At 35.5% G+C, this 22056-nt stretch overlaps 3 protein-coding genes across 3 annotated transcripts; 1 reads left to right on the top strand and 2 right to left on the bottom strand.

Annotated features, from left to right (window-relative positions):
* Nucleotides 1–2521: 2521 nt before the first annotated feature.
* On the top strand, nt 2522–9414 carry TRIADDRAFT_59479 (uncharacterized protein; the record flags this gene model as incomplete). Its single annotated transcript, XM_002115562.1, has 11 exons — nt 2522–2584; nt 3622–3777; nt 4881–5155; nt 7247–7454; nt 7603–7788; nt 7858–7932; nt 8079–8159; nt 8250–8379; nt 8450–8538; nt 8621–8813; nt 8933–9414. The coding sequence occupies 11 exons, from the start codon at nt 2522–2524 to the stop codon at nt 9412–9414; spliced, it is 1938 nt and encodes a 645-aa protein (XP_002115598.1).
* Nucleotides 9415–10084: 670 nt separating this feature from the next.
* On the bottom strand, nt 10085–13014 carry TRIADDRAFT_59478 (uncharacterized protein; the record flags this gene model as incomplete). Its single annotated transcript, XM_002115455.1, has 8 exons — nt 10085–10224; nt 10262–10339; nt 10546–10640; nt 10743–10834; nt 10988–11283; nt 11428–11795; nt 12090–12317; nt 12509–13014. 8 exons carry the CDS (start codon nt 13012–13014, stop codon nt 10085–10087), a joined length of 1803 nt encoding a protein of 600 aa, XP_002115491.1.
* Nucleotides 13015–14804: 1790 nt separating this feature from the next.
* On the bottom strand, nt 14805–20434 carry TRIADDRAFT_59477 (uncharacterized protein; the record flags this gene model as incomplete). Its single annotated transcript, XM_002115454.1, has 19 exons — nt 14805–14916; nt 15066–15207; nt 15283–15345; nt 15443–15544; nt 15630–15744; nt 15823–15917; nt 15986–16066; nt 16156–16298; nt 16385–16496; nt 16565–16675; nt 16751–16873; nt 16981–17054; nt 17140–17303; nt 17389–17573; nt 18115–18223; nt 18394–18531; nt 18683–18778; nt 18942–19050; nt 20250–20434. 19 exons carry the CDS (start codon nt 20432–20434, stop codon nt 14805–14807), a joined length of 2259 nt encoding a protein of 752 aa, XP_002115490.1.
* Between the last annotated feature and the right edge of the window lie 1622 nt (nt 20435–22056).

Below are 22056 nucleotides of genomic sequence, written 5' to 3'. Positions count from 1 at the left end.
TTGATATAGTAGGAAAAATCATTTATTTGTACATCAATGCTAGGGTACTTGCATGCTTAAAAACTTATCACACTACAGTTCGAATAAACCAAAGTCTTACGGTAAGAATCTGAATTTCTCGGAAATTCAATGTTACCGTAATTAAAAGACTATCTTCTCATTAGTATGTATTAGTAGTGTCTATCCAGTCTCCAGGGTAAGTAATAAAATAAAATTTCGAGTTTATAGCATTCTGTTGTATATGATTACAATAGATAATAATCAGACACAAGTAGATAGCCAGAGAACTAAAATCAATAAAATTATGCGAATGTATGTTATATATAGTTATATATCAAGAGAGAGAGAGAGAGTACTGAATACTTTTATAGGTGTAGCTTCAGTAAAGGAAGGATTATGGAATCGTGAACGCTCGCTTCAAAGCAAGAGGGTTCCACCAGTATTGCTATATGAGTCTAATGCCAAAGAAAGATATTAATAACGATATTAAAAATACGTATTCGCCTTCTATGGTATATAGTATGCTTGCAATAGTAGACACCATCGATCATCCTGCAAATATGATTAACATTTGAATTAGTAAGAAATGGCTAAGTTTATCTTTAAAATATTGCTGCTTATTATTCTATACGAGGCAGAGCTGACAAATTGGCTCCATTGTTTCTTCTATTTTACTGAAAGGTCTCGAAGGCAAGATAAAGCTGAAAGCAAAGGAGATGTCTTGTTATTATTAAATGCCGCAGGCATAAACGTCATCGATCAACCTTGATTTCTACGTCCAAATCTAATTGATAAGAAACATTTCGTAATATTCTTCAATGTTGTCACTTATCGTGAAGTTTTTCTCTAGTAAATAATGGACTACACCACTCTTTTATTTCACTGAATTGTGTCCAAGCGTGGATCGATGGACGATACTAGAAATTTGTTTACTTTTTTTGCTGCCGATATCAAGAGTGTAACTTACCCGCTTGTAAGAAACAACTAATGATTTCATTAGTATTACTGTCTATCATTCCATGCAAACTATAGCTCACAAACGAACAGTACATTCATTCTTTCATTCTATAGCATAGCATTATCATAGTCATTTGCTAATATCAATTAATGATGGCCATCAAGGGGTGCTACAAGTCCTGGAAATGTCGCAATTACCGATACTAAAGACACCAGTAGAAGTCGATTCATAATTAAAGTAGGATGCCTATGACTTATACGATATAAGCTAAACGGAGCTCTATTGACTGACTGAAAATAACTTAAGTGCCTTAGCTTAGTCTGCTTGCTTGATATTGGTTTGTGATGTAGAAAGGAAAAGCATATTGACACAAGTAGACCAATCAAGACTGTACTCTACATTTAATTAATTCTTATAGCCGAAACAATAGTACCAGTAATCGGATATCTCGGCATGAGCACAAAGTTACCGTAGTAACTCGAGAATTTTATACAACACAGTCTAATGATGGATTTCAATTTAGTGTGCAATGAGCCTCACGGGGTAACGTAGAAGAGATTGCAGAAGCTTTTGCTTTAGAGTAAATTATGAGACTGTCCTTTTGCACTTCCATTGGAATGCATGACCGTACAGGACAAATGGTCAGCTAGTAATCAATATCAAGCATAATTTACTAACCACACTCATCGATACTCCCTAAACGACTGTCATGAATGTGATGAACAGGATTAAAGCACCCAAATGAATATTGCACAGTAGCGATAGAATCGATAGTCAGTTCCTATGGTGGAATGACAGGGCAAGAGTGAAGGAGGAAAGGGAAGATTTGGCTCACTACTATTTCATTGAGTGGCCCCTGCGCTTGTTCACTGTACCATAGACTACTCGGAGCTCTGAATATGGCCAGGGACTACTACAAGAAAGAGAGAAGGGCTGTTAACGATTGATATAGCCAAAAATGTTATGGCTGACCATTTTGCTCAACAGTCGTTCTCTCTTTGCTTTGACGATATATTTTAGAGGTGAAGATCCAATGACTAACGTAAAGTCTATGCGATAGTCAATGCTATATAGTGTTTAATGTAAGCAATCGTGCCTATACAGTGTCCATCAGTCAGGTACATGCATTCATGTACGGTACACCGCTTTGGGCATATCGGATAAACGCTGCCACTTTCTTCTACTCTCCTTGAGATGGTATCCTTTTTGAGAGACACAGAAGAATTTGAAACCTAGCTATATAGATACACGGCTCAACGACTATTACATGAAAAGGAAATGTGATTTCTAGCAGTCCTATGCAAATAGACTAAGCCATCTTGGACAGAAATTTCCAAGAGGAAATTTACTGACGTAGTTCTATCCATGTTTCCACGCCATTCCACTGAACCGTGAGTGAACACTGAGCGAACAGTACCAGTCGTCCGGTCGTCCGTGCCGGGGGGGGGTGAAGCCTGAAAGGGAGAATGAGTCATATATAAAGTGAAGCAGTCCAGGTTGACACCCATCTGTTCAGTTGACTCTCTAAGCTGTGTCAGTGCAACGTTGCAACGCCCTTTGATCATGGCCACTGAAGTTAAGCTCACTGAAGATCAAGTCAATGATGCTCGAGAGCAGTTTACTGCGGTAAATTTAAACCTAATTTCAATAGCACTATCCTTACAACGAATCTACAATTGCTATTTGATTAGACGATCCTACTAGGAATGGATACAATTATTAAAGTGTAATTAACCTGCGTGCCTTGTTATCGTCTTCTCGTGTCTGTGTGTTGAAACGCGTCATTCAACAACTTGTCGTTCATGCTGTGTATGTAGCATAGTATAGTTGACGCACTTTTGATTGAACTTCACTGCATTACTGAAAAAATGGCGGCTGCATTTCAAAGAGTGAAAATGAATACTACAGTAGCGTTAAAATCATGGCTGAAATAGGAATAGAAGCAATGGCATAATGTACTGAATTTCTATCTTGCTGACTAGAAAGAATTAGAAAGGATGAGTAGCTATCGGGCAAGAGTAGTAGGTTGTACAACCATTTTTCATTGCTAAGTCGGACCTTTCTAGGGGAAAAAATTAGTTTTCTTCATGGATTTTTTTGTCACTGTATACAAGGTGGATAATGGTTAGTCAAAATGAGTAGAATTAGAAATAGATTTCGTGTCGAAAAATAGCCATAACAAGTTATTCTATAGACTACTTATTGCAGTCTTGTTCATGTTACCACCATAGACTAGATATCACTTGATGACTTGCGCATTTTCCAACCCACTTTCTCATCAAGATCATGAAACTTCATGGTCACTTTTCACTATTCCTTGAGCATTTTTTTCTTGTCACATTCTTAAATTCTAAGCTAGGATGATAATGTACATACATAGAATTGCCACACTATTATGGAATCAGCGACTTCACCAAGAAAAATCGCCATTCTACCGTTGATCGTTTTAGTCATCATGGAAAAACGTTCAATAGTACTGTACAGTACTATATTATCGTTGTCACCAAAAACATGATTGTATTTGAAGACATCATTTGCATAACCATAATGGCTAATTGTCTCTATTCTAAGTCAGCAAATCTCAGTCCTAAAAGATGTCAAGAAATATCCTGCCAACATTTCCACTAGACAATAATTCTTCTTTTTTTTTGGCCTATATTTAGTTCGACCAAGATGGAAATGGCCATATCACGGTCAAAGAATTGAGTAATGTTATGAAAGCTTGTGGTAAGCCTACGCCTGGTTACAAATTGCGTGAAATGATCGAATCGATTGACAAAGATGAGAATGGCACAATCGAATTTGATGAATTTGTACAGGTAAGATTGTGTAGCACTATACTCATTTTATTCTTACCATTTTTTTTTTAAAACCTTAACCACAACATTTTTTGCTGATGCCTACCAGTGATATGGTGACATCATCATCATCGTAATTTCCTCTCATCCCCACCGCGGATAATGACTTTTTTTTGTATATTATCCTGTCCAGTAGAATGGACACAAGCATGTGCTCTTTTAGTACAGTCATTGCCCGTTCAATGAAAGCTTTCTCTCTCTCACCATCATCAGCAACATTAATTAGGAATGGCCAATGAGTAATTGTTGTTTCAGTCAACAGAAATATCAAAGTTTAATCGATGCAATTGATTGATCGAAATCTTATATCAAATTGCTGATAAACTTGAATAGCTTTACTTATCTTGCAAGGACGCTCTTAGTACTCTATGGTGTATTTTCCATTTTTTAGACACTACTAATATCGACAGCTTATCAATACATCATCATTCATCATATCTATACCATAGTACAGTAATGGCTAACATTGCCCAGTAGCTTTTTTATTGATGAAATTTGTTCTACATGATTGTGCTTGTATCTCTCCCGTATTGAAACATAGAAATGTCTATATTTAAACTGTTATCGATTTATTTTTCTTACCACCCATTTACACCGCCTTCGTAAATCCTAAGTCACCCCCTATTTATACTGCTAGCAGACTTAATTAAATTAACTTAAACTTTTAAGTACATGTTTACTTATCGTGTCTTATATGGATTACTGTGTCTAAGTAATATGTAAATCGAGCTTGGGACGATGATGATTGCCAATCATCGGAACTAGTAAACCAATGCTGTATGCATTGGTAGTTATTTACATTTTAAATCGACGATTTCACGGCTATACTTTAGAAATACTATCATGACGGCAATGTTGATACCAAATGATGGAAATTGATCAGTCTCATCTTTTCACTAACGGTATCAGTAGAATAATCATAAATGAATCGATTCTATCAAAGGATTAAGCTTCATTTAAAAGTTCAAATTTTTCTAAGAAAAGATCAGATAACAATTACCTCGTTATGATCTATTCGAAGCTTTAACATCTTTTCCTACATGCTGTTCCTCAATTTATATTAGTTATTTACCAAAGTATTGGAAGGCGAAGCTGCTAAAGATTTCCGAAAGGCGGTTGAAACGCGTAAGAATGTTAAGAAATTAACTGGTAGCAGTGCAACTACTGCCGATGGTACAACTCATTCTTTCTCCGATGAAGAATATATTGCCTTTGTTGATTGGATTAACACATCATTGAATAAGGATGATTACTTGGTTAGAAATAATTATTTACCAGTAAATCACGAGCCCGAAAATCATGAATTATTTGAGCGTTGCGAGGACGGTATTCTCTTGTGGTAAGTAGTCTGTGCATTGACAGCACTGGCAAAAAACTTTGCCATAGCTTTCTGCAACATTAGTCAACAGTCAAGAATTGCTTTCTAGTCCAATTCTTTCATAATTTCAAGTTAGTTCCTTTTCGACATCAACAAAAACATTGCTTTAAAAGATTTTGTTAACGTAAACTCATGGTTTAAGTTGCATCCCCGATATTTCAACTTCATAGTAAAGATCAAAAAATTAGATGGCATGGCAGTACAATAAGGAGCAGTTTTTGATAATTAAAGCAACTTTTCATATTGAATTGATAGCTTCCCTACTCTACTGTGAAGCGCAAATGAACACTAGCCCCAGACGGAATGCATCGAAATCGTTATAATGCATATGCAGAGACGTTTCAGCGAAGTATACAACGAGTTCGATGCATTCTGTCTAGTGCTAATCAACACCTCATTGTCACGGAGATACAGAAAGTTATTAACTGTACTAAAAGAGAATCCCATAGTCCATTTGTAATCGACAGTAATTCTTAATTTTTAACTTTGAAACTAATCCATTTGAATATATTAATATCTTACTTTACAAACGACTATAAAACGATTGAATCTCATTGAATGAGTAAAGTAGCTGAATCAAGTAAGTCAGCGATACGCTTATTTTTTAATTCAAATTCAATTAGTCAATCTCGATTGGTATTCGCTGTCAGTAATTCATTTTTGCCCTTCCATATTGTCTGGTACCCCATATGTCTGTCTTTGAACAGTGATTTAGAGGATAACCTTTTCAACTGTGCCGATCATGATTACTGTATACAGATATTTAATATAGTATTGTTTAATCATGGGAAACAAAAGATTAATCGTTGTTATTGCAAAAAGAATCGTGAATTCACAATATGTTAAAGAATTGAATTTAAGAGTGACGGATAGGATTGGTAGTAACTATATTATCAGTCCTAAAATATTATTAGTGAATTACAGAAGTGTATAAGGCAGTAAAATTTTTAGTAACTGAAGATCTTCAAATGATCATTTGCGGATATGTGGTATACTGGTAGATATACACTTGTACAGTAGCATACATACGGACTACTTGTATACACCGAGTTAGAATAACCAGTTATTTTTAAACAGAAAATGCAGTTATTGTAGTTAACTTTCCTGTTTATTTAGAATTCAATACCTCGGGACTAAAAATAGACATACGTTATTCTTGATTGACGTTCCCATGCAATAAAATCGATTTCAGTTTAAGCGTGGAAAGAAAGGTTAAACATTGCTTTTATACCATCGATTGTATTATTCACTATCTCTTTCGACTTGCTATAGCCTGAAATTGTTAACGCCAGTGTAATATATTCTATATAGCTGGATGTAAACAATCTGGATCAGACTGCGACATTGGTCGAGATTAAATTCGAATGATTATTTTACGCTCATACATTGAACGATTCTATGAACGATATTATTCTAGTTTACCATAGTATTCTTGATGTACCAACTTCCGGCAGAGTTGCAGCGACTGTATTTTGCACCGCAACTAATTAAATCATGGTAAATACAAGTATATAGGAGTCCTGACTCCCAACTCGCAATAACGGCTTATACTAGATATTTGAAATAGATATTATGATGATATAATCAGTGAGGCACGCATCATCGTCGCGGTAGTCATGCTGCACAGTCATGGAAATTCACTATGAGTTCGAATGAAAGAAAACGATTGCTGTCTTAGAAATCTTATATAATTTGTCTTAGCGTAACCTTGCAGTTTATCAATTGAGCCATTGGGACAATGTAGAAATACCCCATTGACAGTTGCACTTTTTTATTATTACCTAATCGGGCATGACTTAATCTTTATCAATGTTGGGTAGCTTTTTCGTTAACCTACTGTGTTGCTAGACAATTTTCAATTGCCAATTCTTTTCTTGCTATGTTTTAGCGAAATGTAAGAATCAATACAAAACTTTGCAAAGTTATAGTCGTTTAACCGTACTTAACGTCAGATCTCATTTTAATTATCTTCAATCATTCCCTTGATCTTAATACTTTTATAGATTTCTCAAGTATGTTGCATTTATGCTGTTTATCTTAAAATTTTTATAGCAAAATGATCAACCGATCTGTTAAAGATACCGTTGATGAACGTGCCATCAATTTCAAGAAGTTAAATCTTTATCGTAAGCACGCCAACCAAACGTTGGTTGTCAATAGTGCACGAGCCATCGGCTGTAACATCATCAATATTGGAGCAGAAGATCTCATTGCAGGTCGTGAGCATTTAGTCATGGGCCTCTTGTGGCAAATCATTAGGGTTCGTAGCATTGCCTAATTCCTAAACCATTAAGTAATTGATCTATTTCCATTGCATTTATCATTGGATCTAGTTCATTACTCAACTGATAAACGCTCGAAGGATTGGACAAAGTAATATGAGCTAATATAGCATTCTTATATTATAGATTGGTTTGTTTGCTAAAATTACTTTAAAAGATTGTCCTGGACTACCTCGCCTTTTACTTGAAAATGAAACTGTACAAGACTTGTTGAAGCTATCACCTGAGGAATTACTCTTGCGTTGGTTCAACCATCACCTTGAAGCAGCTGGTGTATCAAGACGTGTTAAAAATTTTAGCGGTGACATTAAAGTAAGACGCTTTAAATTATGTTGATCTAGTAGAAAACCTATTGATAATTAATCGTTATTTTTATTTTAGGACTCTGAGTGTTACATCATCTTGCTGAAGCAAATTGCTCCTTCTAAGCTTATGCTTACAACCGATGCATTAAAGGTAATGATTTTCTTTAACGATAGCCTTCTATTACATATTCGTGTTTGTGTCTATCTTTTGCAAGCATTATATCAACATTATCTTGGTTTGAATTGCATTTACCATGTTGCAAGCAATTTCAGCTTCATTGACTTTTTGCTGTGTAGGAGTCAAATTTACGTGAGCGTGCAGAGCTTATGTTGAATGATGCTGAGAAAATTGGTTGTCGTCAATTTGTTAGCGCGAAAGTATGCCAAGAAATTTCGTTTACTATGTAATTGATATGCTGTACTCATAAAGGAAATATTAAAATATGCAATCTCATATGACCAACTTAGGACGTTACTACTGGACATGCTAGATTGAATATGGCGTTTGTAGCCAACTTATTCAATACATTTCCTGCTCTCGAGCCAGTTGATGTTGATGAAGATTTGGATGTTTACGTTGAAACCAGAGAGGAGAAAAGTATTTACAGCATGCAGTCGATACATTGTGTTGACTTCATTGACTGAATGTATTGTACAACTATTCTCAGCTTTTAGGAATTGGATGAATAGTTTAGGTGTCGATCCCACAGTTAACAATTTATTCAGTGATTTGGACGATGCAATGCAATTGTTTCAGGTAAATATAGTTTCAAAATTTGGTACTACATAATAACAATACTAATTCATCTATTGTACGTTTTACGGCACTTATAATGTAGCTTTTTGATAAGATCAAGCCTGGCGTAGTATCTTGGTCTAGAGTAAACAAACCACCTTTTAAGGCTTTAGGTGGTAAAATGAAGCGAATTGAGAACTGTAACTATGCTGTGGAACTTGGATTGCAACTTAAATTTAGTTTAGTAGGCATTGGTGGCGAAGATATCCATAATGGAACAAGAACTTTGACTTTAGGTACTTGTATTTGCTCGTATCATTATTGTAAACCTTAGAATAATTGTTTTCTTAATCATAAAATTTAGTTTTACTCGATAGGTGTGATTAACTTTTGAATGCATTTGTTATACGTTTAGCCCTGATTTGGCAAATGATGCGTGCCTATACTCTAACAATCCTTACTAGCTTAGCCAACAGTGAAAAACCTATCAGTGACAAGGAGATAGTGGAATGGGTTAACAACGTTTTAGAAGGCACTGAAAAATCGACGAAAATTTCTAGTTTTAAAGACCCAGAAATTTCAAGTAGTAAAGCTGTTATAGACTTAGTCGAATCCATTGAGCCGGAATCAATCAACTACGAAAATGTTTGTCTGGGCATAACAGAGGAAGCGAAACTATTAAATGCTAAGTATGCTATCTCTATGGCGAGGAAAATTGGCGCATCTGTCTACGCTTTGCCTGAAGATTTGGTGGAGGTCAAACCCAAGATGGTTATGACGGTCTTCGCCTGCCTTATGGCTGCTGCCTTAGATGAAAATAGGAAAGTTGCTACCGGTGATGATGAAACGAGTGATCCAGCAGCGACTATTCGTGAAGTACAAGCCAACATGGAGTAGATGCGGGCTTGCAAGAAAGTAGTGGATTCTAATAAGCATTCTCTTGCTAACTATGCGATAGCCCGTATGCTTAGATTACATTGTTATAACTTAGACATAAATTATATCAACAATGATCAGTTATGGAACTTGATATTGTATTAGTGTTACGTTTATGTAGGTTTGACGACCGTTACTGGTGCTACATTAACTACACAGTATCCAATTTCTTATTGGTATAGATATGCGAATTCTAGATATTAAATTGTACCTTAATTCTTAATTCGTACCGTAATATAGTCGATAGAGTAGCTCATAATATAGAAGATTTTCACAATGTTCACTATTTGTTAAAAAGCATATAAAATAATCGTTATCCGGTTTGTATTAGTTTAATCATTAGGAAGTTGAGCGACAACATTTTGCACGAAAGCGATAGTAATTAGACTGCCTATACACTAAGTAGGACATATACTTCGCAATCGATTTACATAAAATTAAATATTACATTTCACTGCACCTCTATTTAGGTTTTTGACCATGAGGCATTTACAGTGTTTAGTTATAAATTAACCTGAATTATTTGGTTTTTAATAACATTACATGATAATGTTTCTGTCTGTATGATGTGCCAATTACGAAGTAGTTACCATTTTGGCGAATAAAATTTCATTTATACAACGTCCAATGTTCAGTATTTCTTGTAACTGCCTTTAAGAACTTCGCTTCTGCTACATGACGATATCATTAAAGTCTGCTTGTGTGGCCGACTAGAATATTCACAGAGAATTTTTTGCATAGTGTATCTAAGATCGAGCTGGCGATAGTTAGCTATAAAATCAATCGTAGTATTTTGTGTGCTACCTACCTGCCGTGGCTTTCATAAGCCAAAGTTGTCCGACAGCTGAATCATTCTGATAAGAGAGCATTTTTAAATCTGAAATATCTAAGGAGACAGATTTAGCAATCGTTAATAGATTTCTACATTTTATAATATACCTCTGAAAAGAAAGTTTAAAGAATAGGTCAGGGATCTAAATAAAATCTAAATCCTAATTATGTTGATTTGTTACAAATACTGTACAGTAAGTACAGTCCATGTACGTATGCCCATGGTAACACATAGAAACATTATTGAAGCTATGATCTCACCTTTACTTTGATTATACTTCACAATCTGAGGATATATTCTTGTAACGGGAATGCAGAAACTAATATACGTATAGATGCCACCTGAATTGACGTTTCTGAATAAATCATAGCAATAAGTTCTTGAAGGCATTAGCAACAATGTTATTATGATGGTAAACCATCTTCCGAGTAACTATGTATTGTTTACGTTCACTTACTTCACTTTGCTAACGGTAATACCTAAAAGTTCTCCGGTATTTTTGCTAATGAGAGCTCCACCACTAGTTCCACATTGTATTGCTGCGGATGTCTAAATGAGTTAAAGAATAAATTAGATACAAAATATAGAACGAAAATTAGTTGGCAATTTTGCAAAGTCGATACTCTAATCATCTGGTATAAGGTTAAGTTATACATTTGCATGAAGTGAATCGATCCTTCGACAGACAAGACGTATAATTACCTGGATTAACATTGGTTTATTATTGATTCGACAAATGCTGGCTATACTACCTCTAGTAACTGTAGGTTCATTGGCTTCGTAGGTATGCGGAGGAAACATGCCATAACCAATAATTAGAATATCACTACCAGTACTGATAGCAGAATCACTTTTGCATAGTGATATAGAAGATAGTTGACTAGGAAGAAAATCTAATATTTTAATAACAGCAACGTCCAAGACTTGGCAGTGTTGTTTAGGATAGAGAACTACTGCATTATACCAACGTTTAATTGGTTTTGTCGTCAGAACACGAACTATTGAACAATAATAAATAATACGCGTATGAAAACATGAGACCAAGCATAAGAACTTAACTGTTGCCATGGATCAATTTAAATGGGTAATTTATTAAAATAAATGCAAGCTGGTGTTGATACTATAGATAAACTTTGAATAACCTTTGCGATCGCTTTCGCCATGGTTACAATCATCATCAGAATTGGAATTGCATGGGTGGACAACATGGCTGCAGGTGATAATTAGTCCTTTGTAACGGTCAATAACTACTCCAGATCCCCAAGAGGATAAAGATTGGATATAAACAACTGCAGATGACACCTTATCAAAAAAGGAAATATCACTGTTGGGTGTTAAATTGCTACGAGTTGAATTGGGTAATTTTAATGCCATAAAATCATGCACCAAAGGATGATGCTTTGACGGTAGTGATGTTAGGATAAGATCAATGGGTACTACTAATGTAAAGCCTGTCCATTCGGTGTCTTTAAAGCAAAATGGCGACATAACAACGCCAACAAGAGAAGCCCTAAAGTAATATGGAAAAGATTACAAATGATGCAATGTGGGCCAATTCGATTATAATAGCAAACTACTTTACATTTAATATCCACTACTACATACTAAGCTGATTCAAAAATTTGATTATAGTGCACTACAGTATATGTGGAACTAATGAAATACTCTTACGTCTATGATCTGATACTTTCATAATAATGTTTAAGTACAAATGAATTTAGTAATGTGTTTATTTAATCGCACGATACTATGCAATAGAATTAAGACAACAAGCATTCATACTATAGTTCCTATTACAACTTACTTGGATTGACCAGCTAATTTGCAAACTACTGCTCCACCTTCACTTCCAGCTAAGCATCGAGCATCAGTTAGAAAGAGTTGATTTTTTTTGCCGCAAATGTTGGAAATTATGCCTTTAGTTGAGCTATTGTAAAATATCAAAGGATAGCTATCTCCAAAAGGTGTGGAAATGACTTCTACAACATCACCACGTTTCAATAATCGTCTATCGGCCATTTCAATTGGATCACTAAGTGAAGGAAGTGAGCATAAAATGAATTAGAATTTTACATCCATTATTTCATATCAATTGCCATTCTTATTACGGAAGCTAATATATTCATTTAAAGAGTATAGATGGAAGAACAACGATTGGAATACGTTAATCACCAATGTTGCAGACATGTACAGTAATGCTACTGATATTAGTAAATCGATTACCTATTTAAAAACTTTTTATTAGTATCAGTAATCTGTAAGAGGAGAAATTGGGTTATTACAGAAGGATCACTTTTCTGATTAGAATGATTCTCTTCAGCTAACGGATTTGTATTTGCAGCTTTGGTTCCATCATCCATATTATCCCATTGCTTTTCAGGAGGAATAGTAAACGACCAGCGATGACTGGGCATGCTATTATCTAATACTTCTTGCACCTGGCGACAATACCATCGACTACGAAGTTGGCATTTAAGGGCCATGAATGATGAAGATTTGCTATGATTGTTTTCTAATTTAACTATAATTTCAAATTTCAACGTTTTAGCTAACTGATCAACAGTGGCAAGACTTTGCCGATCAGCAGCGTTTGTATCGATTAGACACGAGAGTAAGGAGCCACTCGTCAACACTAATCCACGTTCAAAATCAATGACTACCCCACTGCAACTCCTGACATTTTGATAGCTCTCTATACATCGTACCACAACTGCGAAATTGGATAACATTCTTGAGTTGAAGAAGATTAAACTTCACTATTCACTTTTCCCAACTCAAACTTGAAACCTGTATGGAAGAATAATTCTTTGCAACTTATATTGCATTGGCTACTTGAGCGTGCTTTGGAATCTGGACTACGGACTCTAGTGTTTACACTAGATTGGCTGTTTATACTCAATTGTATATTACCATTTTATGGAGAGACACGATGAAGACTGTAACTGATGAGAGATCTCATACTGCGACCCAAGATCATGGCCGATACTTAAGCAAGTACCTTGCGCTATAAGAGATCCTTTATACTGCAAAGTGCTCACGCCTATTCCATATGTATTATATTTTTATACTCCGTGAACATTAGCAACTCAATCACTGCATACAATTTAAATAAATAATAATGATATAGTACCTAATATTTAAAGGAAACGAATGTTAAAAATATGATCCTCGTAAATTCCAATAAAATTTCCTTACTGAAGTACTAGCTATGGTGTAGAAGGAGTTTATATAATTTTCCCAAAAATGAATTGTAATGTACATATAACAACCATCCATGTCCAATATTAATTACTAATACAATGCCGTATTGGTAATAATTCGCTTAGAGATGCTCTATAGTTGTAGCAGCTTCTTGATTTACTTAGAGTTTCATCTAGGCTTAAAGTATCTGATGTTAGGTTGTACGGTCAAAATGAGAGAAAATGAGGTAAGTTTCGTAGTGATTACGATGGATAGTATGTCCAGATTTTCCATTCCAAATGACATTACCTTGTACTCGCCTACTAGTGCATTGTACGGAATTTAGGAACTACAACAAGCTTCTGGCGATGTCTGCTCTTCTTATTCCATTTTATATACCTACTCTGTCCACCCATAGAAACTGATTTAGGTGTTATGACGGTGACATAGACCACTATGAGTTCATTTTATTAATGTAATACAATGATAATTATATTTAGCTTACAAAATATTTTGTCACAATAATTATTCCTTGACAAGGTGTACAAGTAATCGCAGAATTGGACAGTCAAGTTAGAACACTAATAGATGAAATGAAAATAAATAATGAAACAATATAGTTAACAAAAACATTTTACAAATCATTACATTAGGATTAATTTATCAAATGTCTTACATACAGTATAATTTGACAACAACTATCGCGATGCCTCAGCTGCTTTGCATGCAAGCATCATACACGTTCATACCAAGCTATTTCCAAGCACCACTACAAATTAATTTTGAATGCACTTAGACAGTATATTGTAATTATTAGTAGATGTTTCTTTCGGGTGTTGTACTTTTTCTTATTTTACATAATCATCTACCTAAAGGTAACGCACATCATTAACACATGTACTGTGAACTTTACAATTAGATGTAAGGTGCAGTGTTACAGTCAAGAATTCTCTAAAGATTTACTGTTATATAGCTGTACTTTTATCGCATTGGACAATTTGGAAATTATACTAACCGTATCTTATAATAATGTTATATTTACAACGCTATTTCTTCAATAGGTCAAATATATCAACATTCGAAAAGTAATTTAAGTTGTTACAGCTTAAAGTTTGAGTTACAAAAATTGAAAGTTAAGCTGTGTAACATACTAAAGCTTAAATTTCAAGTCATTGAGCATCAGTGCCGTAAAATTTTCAATGGCTATAAAGTTTTATAACACCTCCAGCATGTACCTACTTTTTAAAGTAAATATATTATAATTAACAGTATAGGTATCGGATAATAATCTGATACAATAATTTTCTAATTCGCAGATAAACACCAGCAGATAATGGTGCTATAACTTAAACCATGATCCACCACAAATACACTTCGCAATCCATCTACTATTCCAATTGTAGTTATCGTCAATGGAAGAATTCATAGTTATCATGCTTAAGCCACCGCACCTAAATTATAATCCAACATTCATATCCATATAAATTGAATTACGTTATTTACCGTATCTTTAATTCAAATTTAATAAAGAAAAACATAAATAAAGTAAGGAGATGGATATTGCAATAACGTCAGAAGTATATAGATTATTTTTGCATACCTGACACACTGCCTTAAGTTCTCGTTATAAAATGGATTGATTGCCATCAATCTGATAACATCATAGCGCATGTTAGGTTCAGTGGATGGATTTTCTCCAAAACGGAAGAAAGCGATATTTGGACCCAAAAGTAACCTATCAGCTGCAAAATTATTTACAGTAGGTCAACTAACTTACGCGAAGTATGACCATATAATCGATGTCATTAATCACTTACAAATACATAAGAAAGCTCCTCTAGTGTCCATAAGTGACTGCAATGATGGCAGTTGATCCTTATCTACGTTGTCAATAACGTTGATATTATAGTTATATAAAGTTAGTTACATGCGCAATTTATATAAGAAAAATGAAATTACTCACACGATAGTCTTTACCTGATAAATATTGGATGATACTATCCAACTTGTTATCATTCTTGTAACACATCCAGACTTTGGTTAATATTCGATAAATTGTAGATAAACTTGGCACCGGATCTATTATACAAATAGTTATTAAGAGTTATCACTTCAAGAATAAATGACTAATAGATATAACATTTATTTAAAAATTATTCTATACCTGATTGAGGATAAAATCGTGGATAAAAGGCCGCATTCCCCTGTCCCCAGGTACTTACTAGTAATAGCAACATGCGCAAGTTGCGCACGACTTCCATGTCTGTTACTCCATAAGCCTACGGTGACATCGAACGATTTTATACTGAGCAATGGCGTAGAAAATTATGATATATGTTGAGAGCATTTTTGCTAACCTCCTGTATAATTTCCCGTGCGGATACGGTAGCAGCTAATAATAAAGCGTAGTTTCCAATCCAATCAATCATTGCTCGGACGTGATGGATAACGCCTGTGGAAGCGAAGAGAAATTTTATTAATCTTATCTATTCCAGCAACTGTGCAATATGTAAGCCATACCAGGATTAAGTACATATTCGGTAGCTTCTAATCGTGACACTGTAGCTGCTAAATTTCCATCAGTGTCACTGTTGCAAGCGTCTAAACATAGTAATGTTATTTCAATGTATTAGTAAGTCATATTCAAGTATAAATATATCATCATTTCTTGTAAAATTTTCTGAACACACCTTCTAGTTTTAAGATAGGGTTACTTTCAGTATTCTTAGACTGGTACTTATGCAGTATTTCGAAGTGTAAAAATTTGCATATACAGTATAAAATTATACGACATCGTTGATCGACGAAACGGCCATGTTCATCCGATCCATAGCTAGATGTATACAGATAGTAATCAAAAATATGTACAGGCTTAATTAACTACAAATAATCAGTACCAGGCGTCGGTTCTAAACTTACCGGTATAGTGCTGCACACATTACTGCAAAACGCAACTGAAGTGATTCTCGAAGTGGCTGAGCTTGCTTAGAAAGATCATTCTTGATATAAGCTATCATTTTGGATACTACATCTATGAAGGGAACCAATATTAATGAAGAGATAACACGAATCCTTAACAAACGCTAGGATAATACTTACCAATGCTAGGACCAAAGGTTGCAGAAATAGAATGTAAGATATCCCAATACTCTATACCAGTAGTAAGACAGTATTCTAACAATGTGACATAGCAGCTAAAGCATTCACTACCTATAAGTATACAAATTTTAAAGTTATTAATACCTTTAAGGATTAAGTAAATGCAGTTACGCTAACGTATCTTACCTGAATTGTCAAACGAAGACGACAAGCGAATTCTGCAAATTGCAACGTCTCCTCTACCATTTATTACAGCAGTACACAAACCACAGGGAGAGAAACTGATACTTTTTACAGTTCGGTCAGATCCTACAATAGAACACATGACACAAACGATACATTAAAATAGCCTTCTCGTTTAGCAACTACAAGCTCTTTGTGAAAATGATTATAATTAAGGAATTCTAATAAACTACCGAATGCCCAATCCAAAGGATCATCAACAGCTCCAAATGGGGTATTACAACACGCTGCAATACTTAAAGAGCTTCTATTGAATTTATACAGGAAACAATGACACATACAATCAGAGCACATGAAAAGACGAAATAAATACTAGAAATTTTCTAACGCACCGATTCAGTAAAATCAAGTTTCCTTTCTGACAAGCCAACATTATATGCGAGTTAGCGTTCTTACTATAATCTGCGTCACCGGATGAGGGAGCAATTGGAAATGTAGAAAATGAAAAGCAGCTAACTTTTTCACCGCAAGGATATATAGCAGCGCAGGACCAGATCTTGTTGAGATAAAAATGTTTTACCGTATCACCTACCACTCTTGGAAATTTAAATTTAGTACATAACAAATGAAAGTATTTTTACCTCCTCGACTGGAATATCACGTTCAGCAAGGTTAGGGTTATTAAATGCGCTGTGGATTAATACTGGTTCCGTAGTTAAGGTAAATAACTGTATGGTACTTTGCGAATAGCCTGATGATAAAACCAGTAGAGCAGGCGCTGATTTTGCATCTTGCGGTAGAAATCTGACTTGGTCTACGAAAGAATCTGTAGTACCAAATTTAAAAATTATAAATGCAACCATTGAATAGTTCGTTATATAATCACTGCATACGTAAGAAAGTAAGAGCAATGAAAAAATTTCTTATAAACCGTCAACCTTTTGGGATTGCATTTCTTTCTTCATCAGAATCAGTATTGATACAAGCTTTTAATTCTGCACTCAACTGAATAGGCCGTAAGTAGTGATTAAGGAAATATATATTTAAGTAACGCATTATCACCAACATAGTTCTGCAATATATGATACGGCTTCGTATTTAAAATGGATTAATTAAAAGTAATAGCATCGAAATAAAAGGATATTATCCGGATTGTCTGAGTCTAACTGAGCTTTTATACAAAATATTTGCACTGGATCGCCCTTACGACCACTGCTGGTTGCAGCAAGGAATGTAGAATCTGTAGTATGATAAATTCACGATAGCAACATTTGGTAAATTGGACAAATAAATCGTTGCGTTTATAGTATCACCGTTTTAGTAGTAAATAGTGTCTCTACAATATAACATTCTAGAATTAAACTTACCCTGATAATTATACGTTACATCAGCACTGCTAATACAAAGACGATAGCCACTAGGTAAATCTAGTCGGAGTTTACCTCTAGTAACTGGATCAAGCACTGTGACGTAAATCTAGTAAATTTGTTAGGTCACAATTAAATCATTTTTAGGATGAATCGATGCAAATACGGCCAGCCATGCAAAACTTATAGCAACGACAGTATCGATTACTACTGTAAAACAATTGAATAGAAAAAGAAGGATTCAAGAAAATTATATTTAAGAAAAAAAACATTTTTTACCATTCCAGTTGCAGTAATTGCAATCCAGGCTTGCGTTGGACGACCTCCATATCGGACGAATGGAGTCTTCTTAACTGCATACGGAAATTTCTCAAAAAAGGATTCTTTATCTTTACACTTGCTATCAATGTAATGCTCCTACATCATCAATGAACGATAATAAGCGATTAGATTTAACATCATACGGGTGGGGGCGTACTGTATAACACCGGCATAAGGCAAAAATCATAGACCGTAGCCGCTACCTGGATGTGTTTAATGATATTGCTGATAAAATTATTAGTATTACCTTAGCTGAGGTATCTAACCAGCGAACAGCTCGTACATGTTCACCTTCTCCAAGATCATTAGAGGAAGTACATTTCCACTGATTTATAAAGTTATCCTAAGCCATTTGGTATAACATATATGATATTAATCAATATCTGTCAGTAAAGGAAGACGTTTCTTCATAATTAATAGTTCACTTCTACAAGCACTTTTATCACAGGATCACAAGGTTTCCAATAATACTAATACTTGTAAAAACTATTCATCCGTTTCCTTACTTGCATTTGCCAAGTTTTAATTATTCCATTGCTATCAGCAGATAATAATCGAGTACCATGAGAATCCCAGGCAAGTTGAATTATCTCCGATACATGTTCAGAAACAAAGCTATCAAAGATAGAAAAAAATAGACGTTGCTATTCATTCGCATAGATCAAGCCAAGTGAAAGCAATGACCCATGTAGTATATTGGGAAATGAAGAAATGATTGAAAAAGGTCAATGACTACAAATTTAACTTATGGCATTCAATTTAATTCAAGTTTAACGCATATAGTAGAGTATATTCGATGTGATACTGCCTCTAGTTTAATAAGTAAATAATATCAATCAGCAACTAGTCATCACTAAGTACCGCATCTATACCTATGATTTCGCCAAGGTTCCTCCAGGTTAACCAAATGAATTGAAAAGGATGCGGGAAGACTAAAATTAGGGAGTTGATAAAATTGTCGAATTGAGACGACTATAGCATCTTCAATGTTAATATGCAATTGCAAAGTTTCCAATACTAATGGCTTTGATAATGACTAATTCCATCCTGTATGATATTATCGATTGCACCGGATGATGTAGTTGTACCTAAACCTTAGCATTCCTATGACCAACTAAAATATCTGGTAGAATAACAGATCAAAATTTAAGTTCTAATCCTACGGTAAGTTTATCTACGACCATAATCCAGCCAATAAGTGGAAGAATAGACCGATTTTTGCACTACTGTATATACAGTACAGTATATCAGGAACAAATTTCCAAATGACGACAGGCGTTTAGTTAAACTGTAGTCAGACTGGAAAAAGTAGATATTATCCTGTTACGTGTTCATCAGGTGCACTATAGGCAGCATGACGTTGTTGTTTTACCTTCTAGAGTCGGTTTTACAATATACCTCAATTAGGCGTATAAAGCTATAGCTTTAGCTCTATCCCAACCAACATGAGGTATGCTATACCAGACTAAAGAGATCGATATCACCATGAAAATACACTGATTTTATCGCTAGTCATGCTGTGCTATCATGCACATCATGATTCCACATTGCAAGGCACTAGATAACCATGGAGACAGCATGCCAAGAAGATGATTTGCAATGACTGTACTGTCTTCCATAGCACCGTTGTTATTGTATACTTGCAAAGCTGATTTGAATCTAATGTACTTTCAATACAACACCACTTAGCTAGCAGCATTAAAATAGCACATCAGCAAATATGAAAAGATTCGATGGTCTCCATTCCTTCTACTTTCATAGAAAGCCTATGAATAACTTGGCTGAAAAGGAAGGAATGAAGACGATTGACTCACTCGGAATTGATTGAATCTTCCAACTTGGACTTGCTGGAAGCAGAAAAGGCTAATAAATTACGATTGGACCAGCCACTAGACACTGTATGACGAGCTAGGCAGTTACTTCTGGTATGGATACCATTAGTAAGTCCATTTTCCTTTTCCTCTGGCCATATACAATAACATGATACGTTGACTTCCATTGCTATATCGGAGAAACGCTTTTGCCGCTTGCACTGGAATTCTTTGTGTGTCCTCCTCAGAGAGAGTTGGTCTTGTAATACGTCTAGTGTCCTGTACTTTACAGAAGTACTGTAATGTATCTGACTTACTATACTGTACTGTACGTCCGGCAGTCGGTGTTCCACACCGACAGAAAGCTTATGTCCGGTGAAATGGACGGGTGGACGGCTGGAAATACGGTAGGCCACTGGCAATAGTATCGAGTTGGGCTCGGATGGATGGACTCATGTACTCTATCTGACTTACTATACTGTGTTGTACAATGTACAGTACTGTACTGTACGTCCAGTAGTCGTTGTTCCACACCGACACAAAGCTTATGTCCGGTACCATGGACGGACGGACTACTGGAACTACGGTAGGCCACTGGCAATAGTATCGAGTTGGACTCGGATGGATGGACTCTTGTACTGTATTTGGCTTACTATACAGTACTGTACTGTACGTCCAGTAGTCGGTGTTCCACGCCGACAGAAAGCTTATGTCCGGTACCATGGACGGATGGACTACTGGAACTACGGTATCCCACTGGCAATAGTGTAGAGTTGGACTCGGATGGATGGACTCTTGATAGTCAATGCGGCCGAAAACATGGAAAAAGAATTCATTCTTCAGTATGGATCTTCCGTGTCTGTTTTCTAGATCATTCGTATCCATTTGAGTCATATTGATGATCTGAAGCTACTGCTTCCAAGCAGAACTTAGTAACAGGCGATAGAATAACAATGTCATATCACTTCATTTAGAAAAAATCAGTCAATTACGAATCGGCCATCTGCATACTTTAGTTCAAGTACTGTCATCATGAAGTGTTGGACACCATTTGTCGGCCAAAGTTGGCCAATGTCTGTCCGTCCAAGGAATTCCAGTCCAGGTAAAACGTACAGTATTCTTCTACTATGTACTGTACTGTACAGTACAGTATGAAGCAGTTCGAATTACAGTACTGTACAGTACTGTACACTGTAGTGTACAGTACGAAAGAGTCTTCGTTTTTTGATAGTACTACTGTACTAGTAACAAAAATTGATCTTAGGTATGGAAATAATATCGTACTATACTGTAAGTAGTGACATGATTTTTGCAACGTACAGTACAGTAGAAGAATACTGTCGAGATCTGAGACGTCCAGTACTGTACTGTAATAAGGCGTCACTGTCTAAAACTATGGTTATGTCCTATGACCATCCATCATGGCAAACAGTATTCTTCAATGCAATACGATAGATCATAAAGTGCTAGCAGAAATGATGTCACTCTGACGTGCCAGTCTCTTCTAGTCCATCCGACACTTATAAGCAGTGGAATACCACACGGTATCAGCCGCGAGCAGAAATAATGTCACTCTGACGAGTACGTGGTCATGGGTGATATGACACCGTCATCAAGTGCATGGACTATGGACTGTTACTTCACTTACTGGACCACTGGGTTCTGGATGTCAACTTTCAATTGAAGTCAAATTGGATTGGTTGCAAGTGAGTGAAGTGACACACTGCACCAAGGTGCAAGACCTGCCAAAGCTGCTGAGGTCTGCCGATCGGAAAATTGCTGTCTTCTAACTGAATATCTTTCCTACATA

This window comes from Trichoplax adhaerens, genomic scaffold (assembly GCF_000150275.1).
Source record: "Trichoplax adhaerens TRIADscaffold_11 genomic scaffold, whole genome shotgun sequence".
Taxonomy (NCBI): Eukaryota; Metazoa; Placozoa; class Uniplacotomia; order Trichoplacea; family Trichoplacidae; genus Trichoplax; species Trichoplax adhaerens.
Note: the sequence above shows the minus strand (reverse complement) of the source record. Positions and strands in the feature narration are given on the sequence as shown.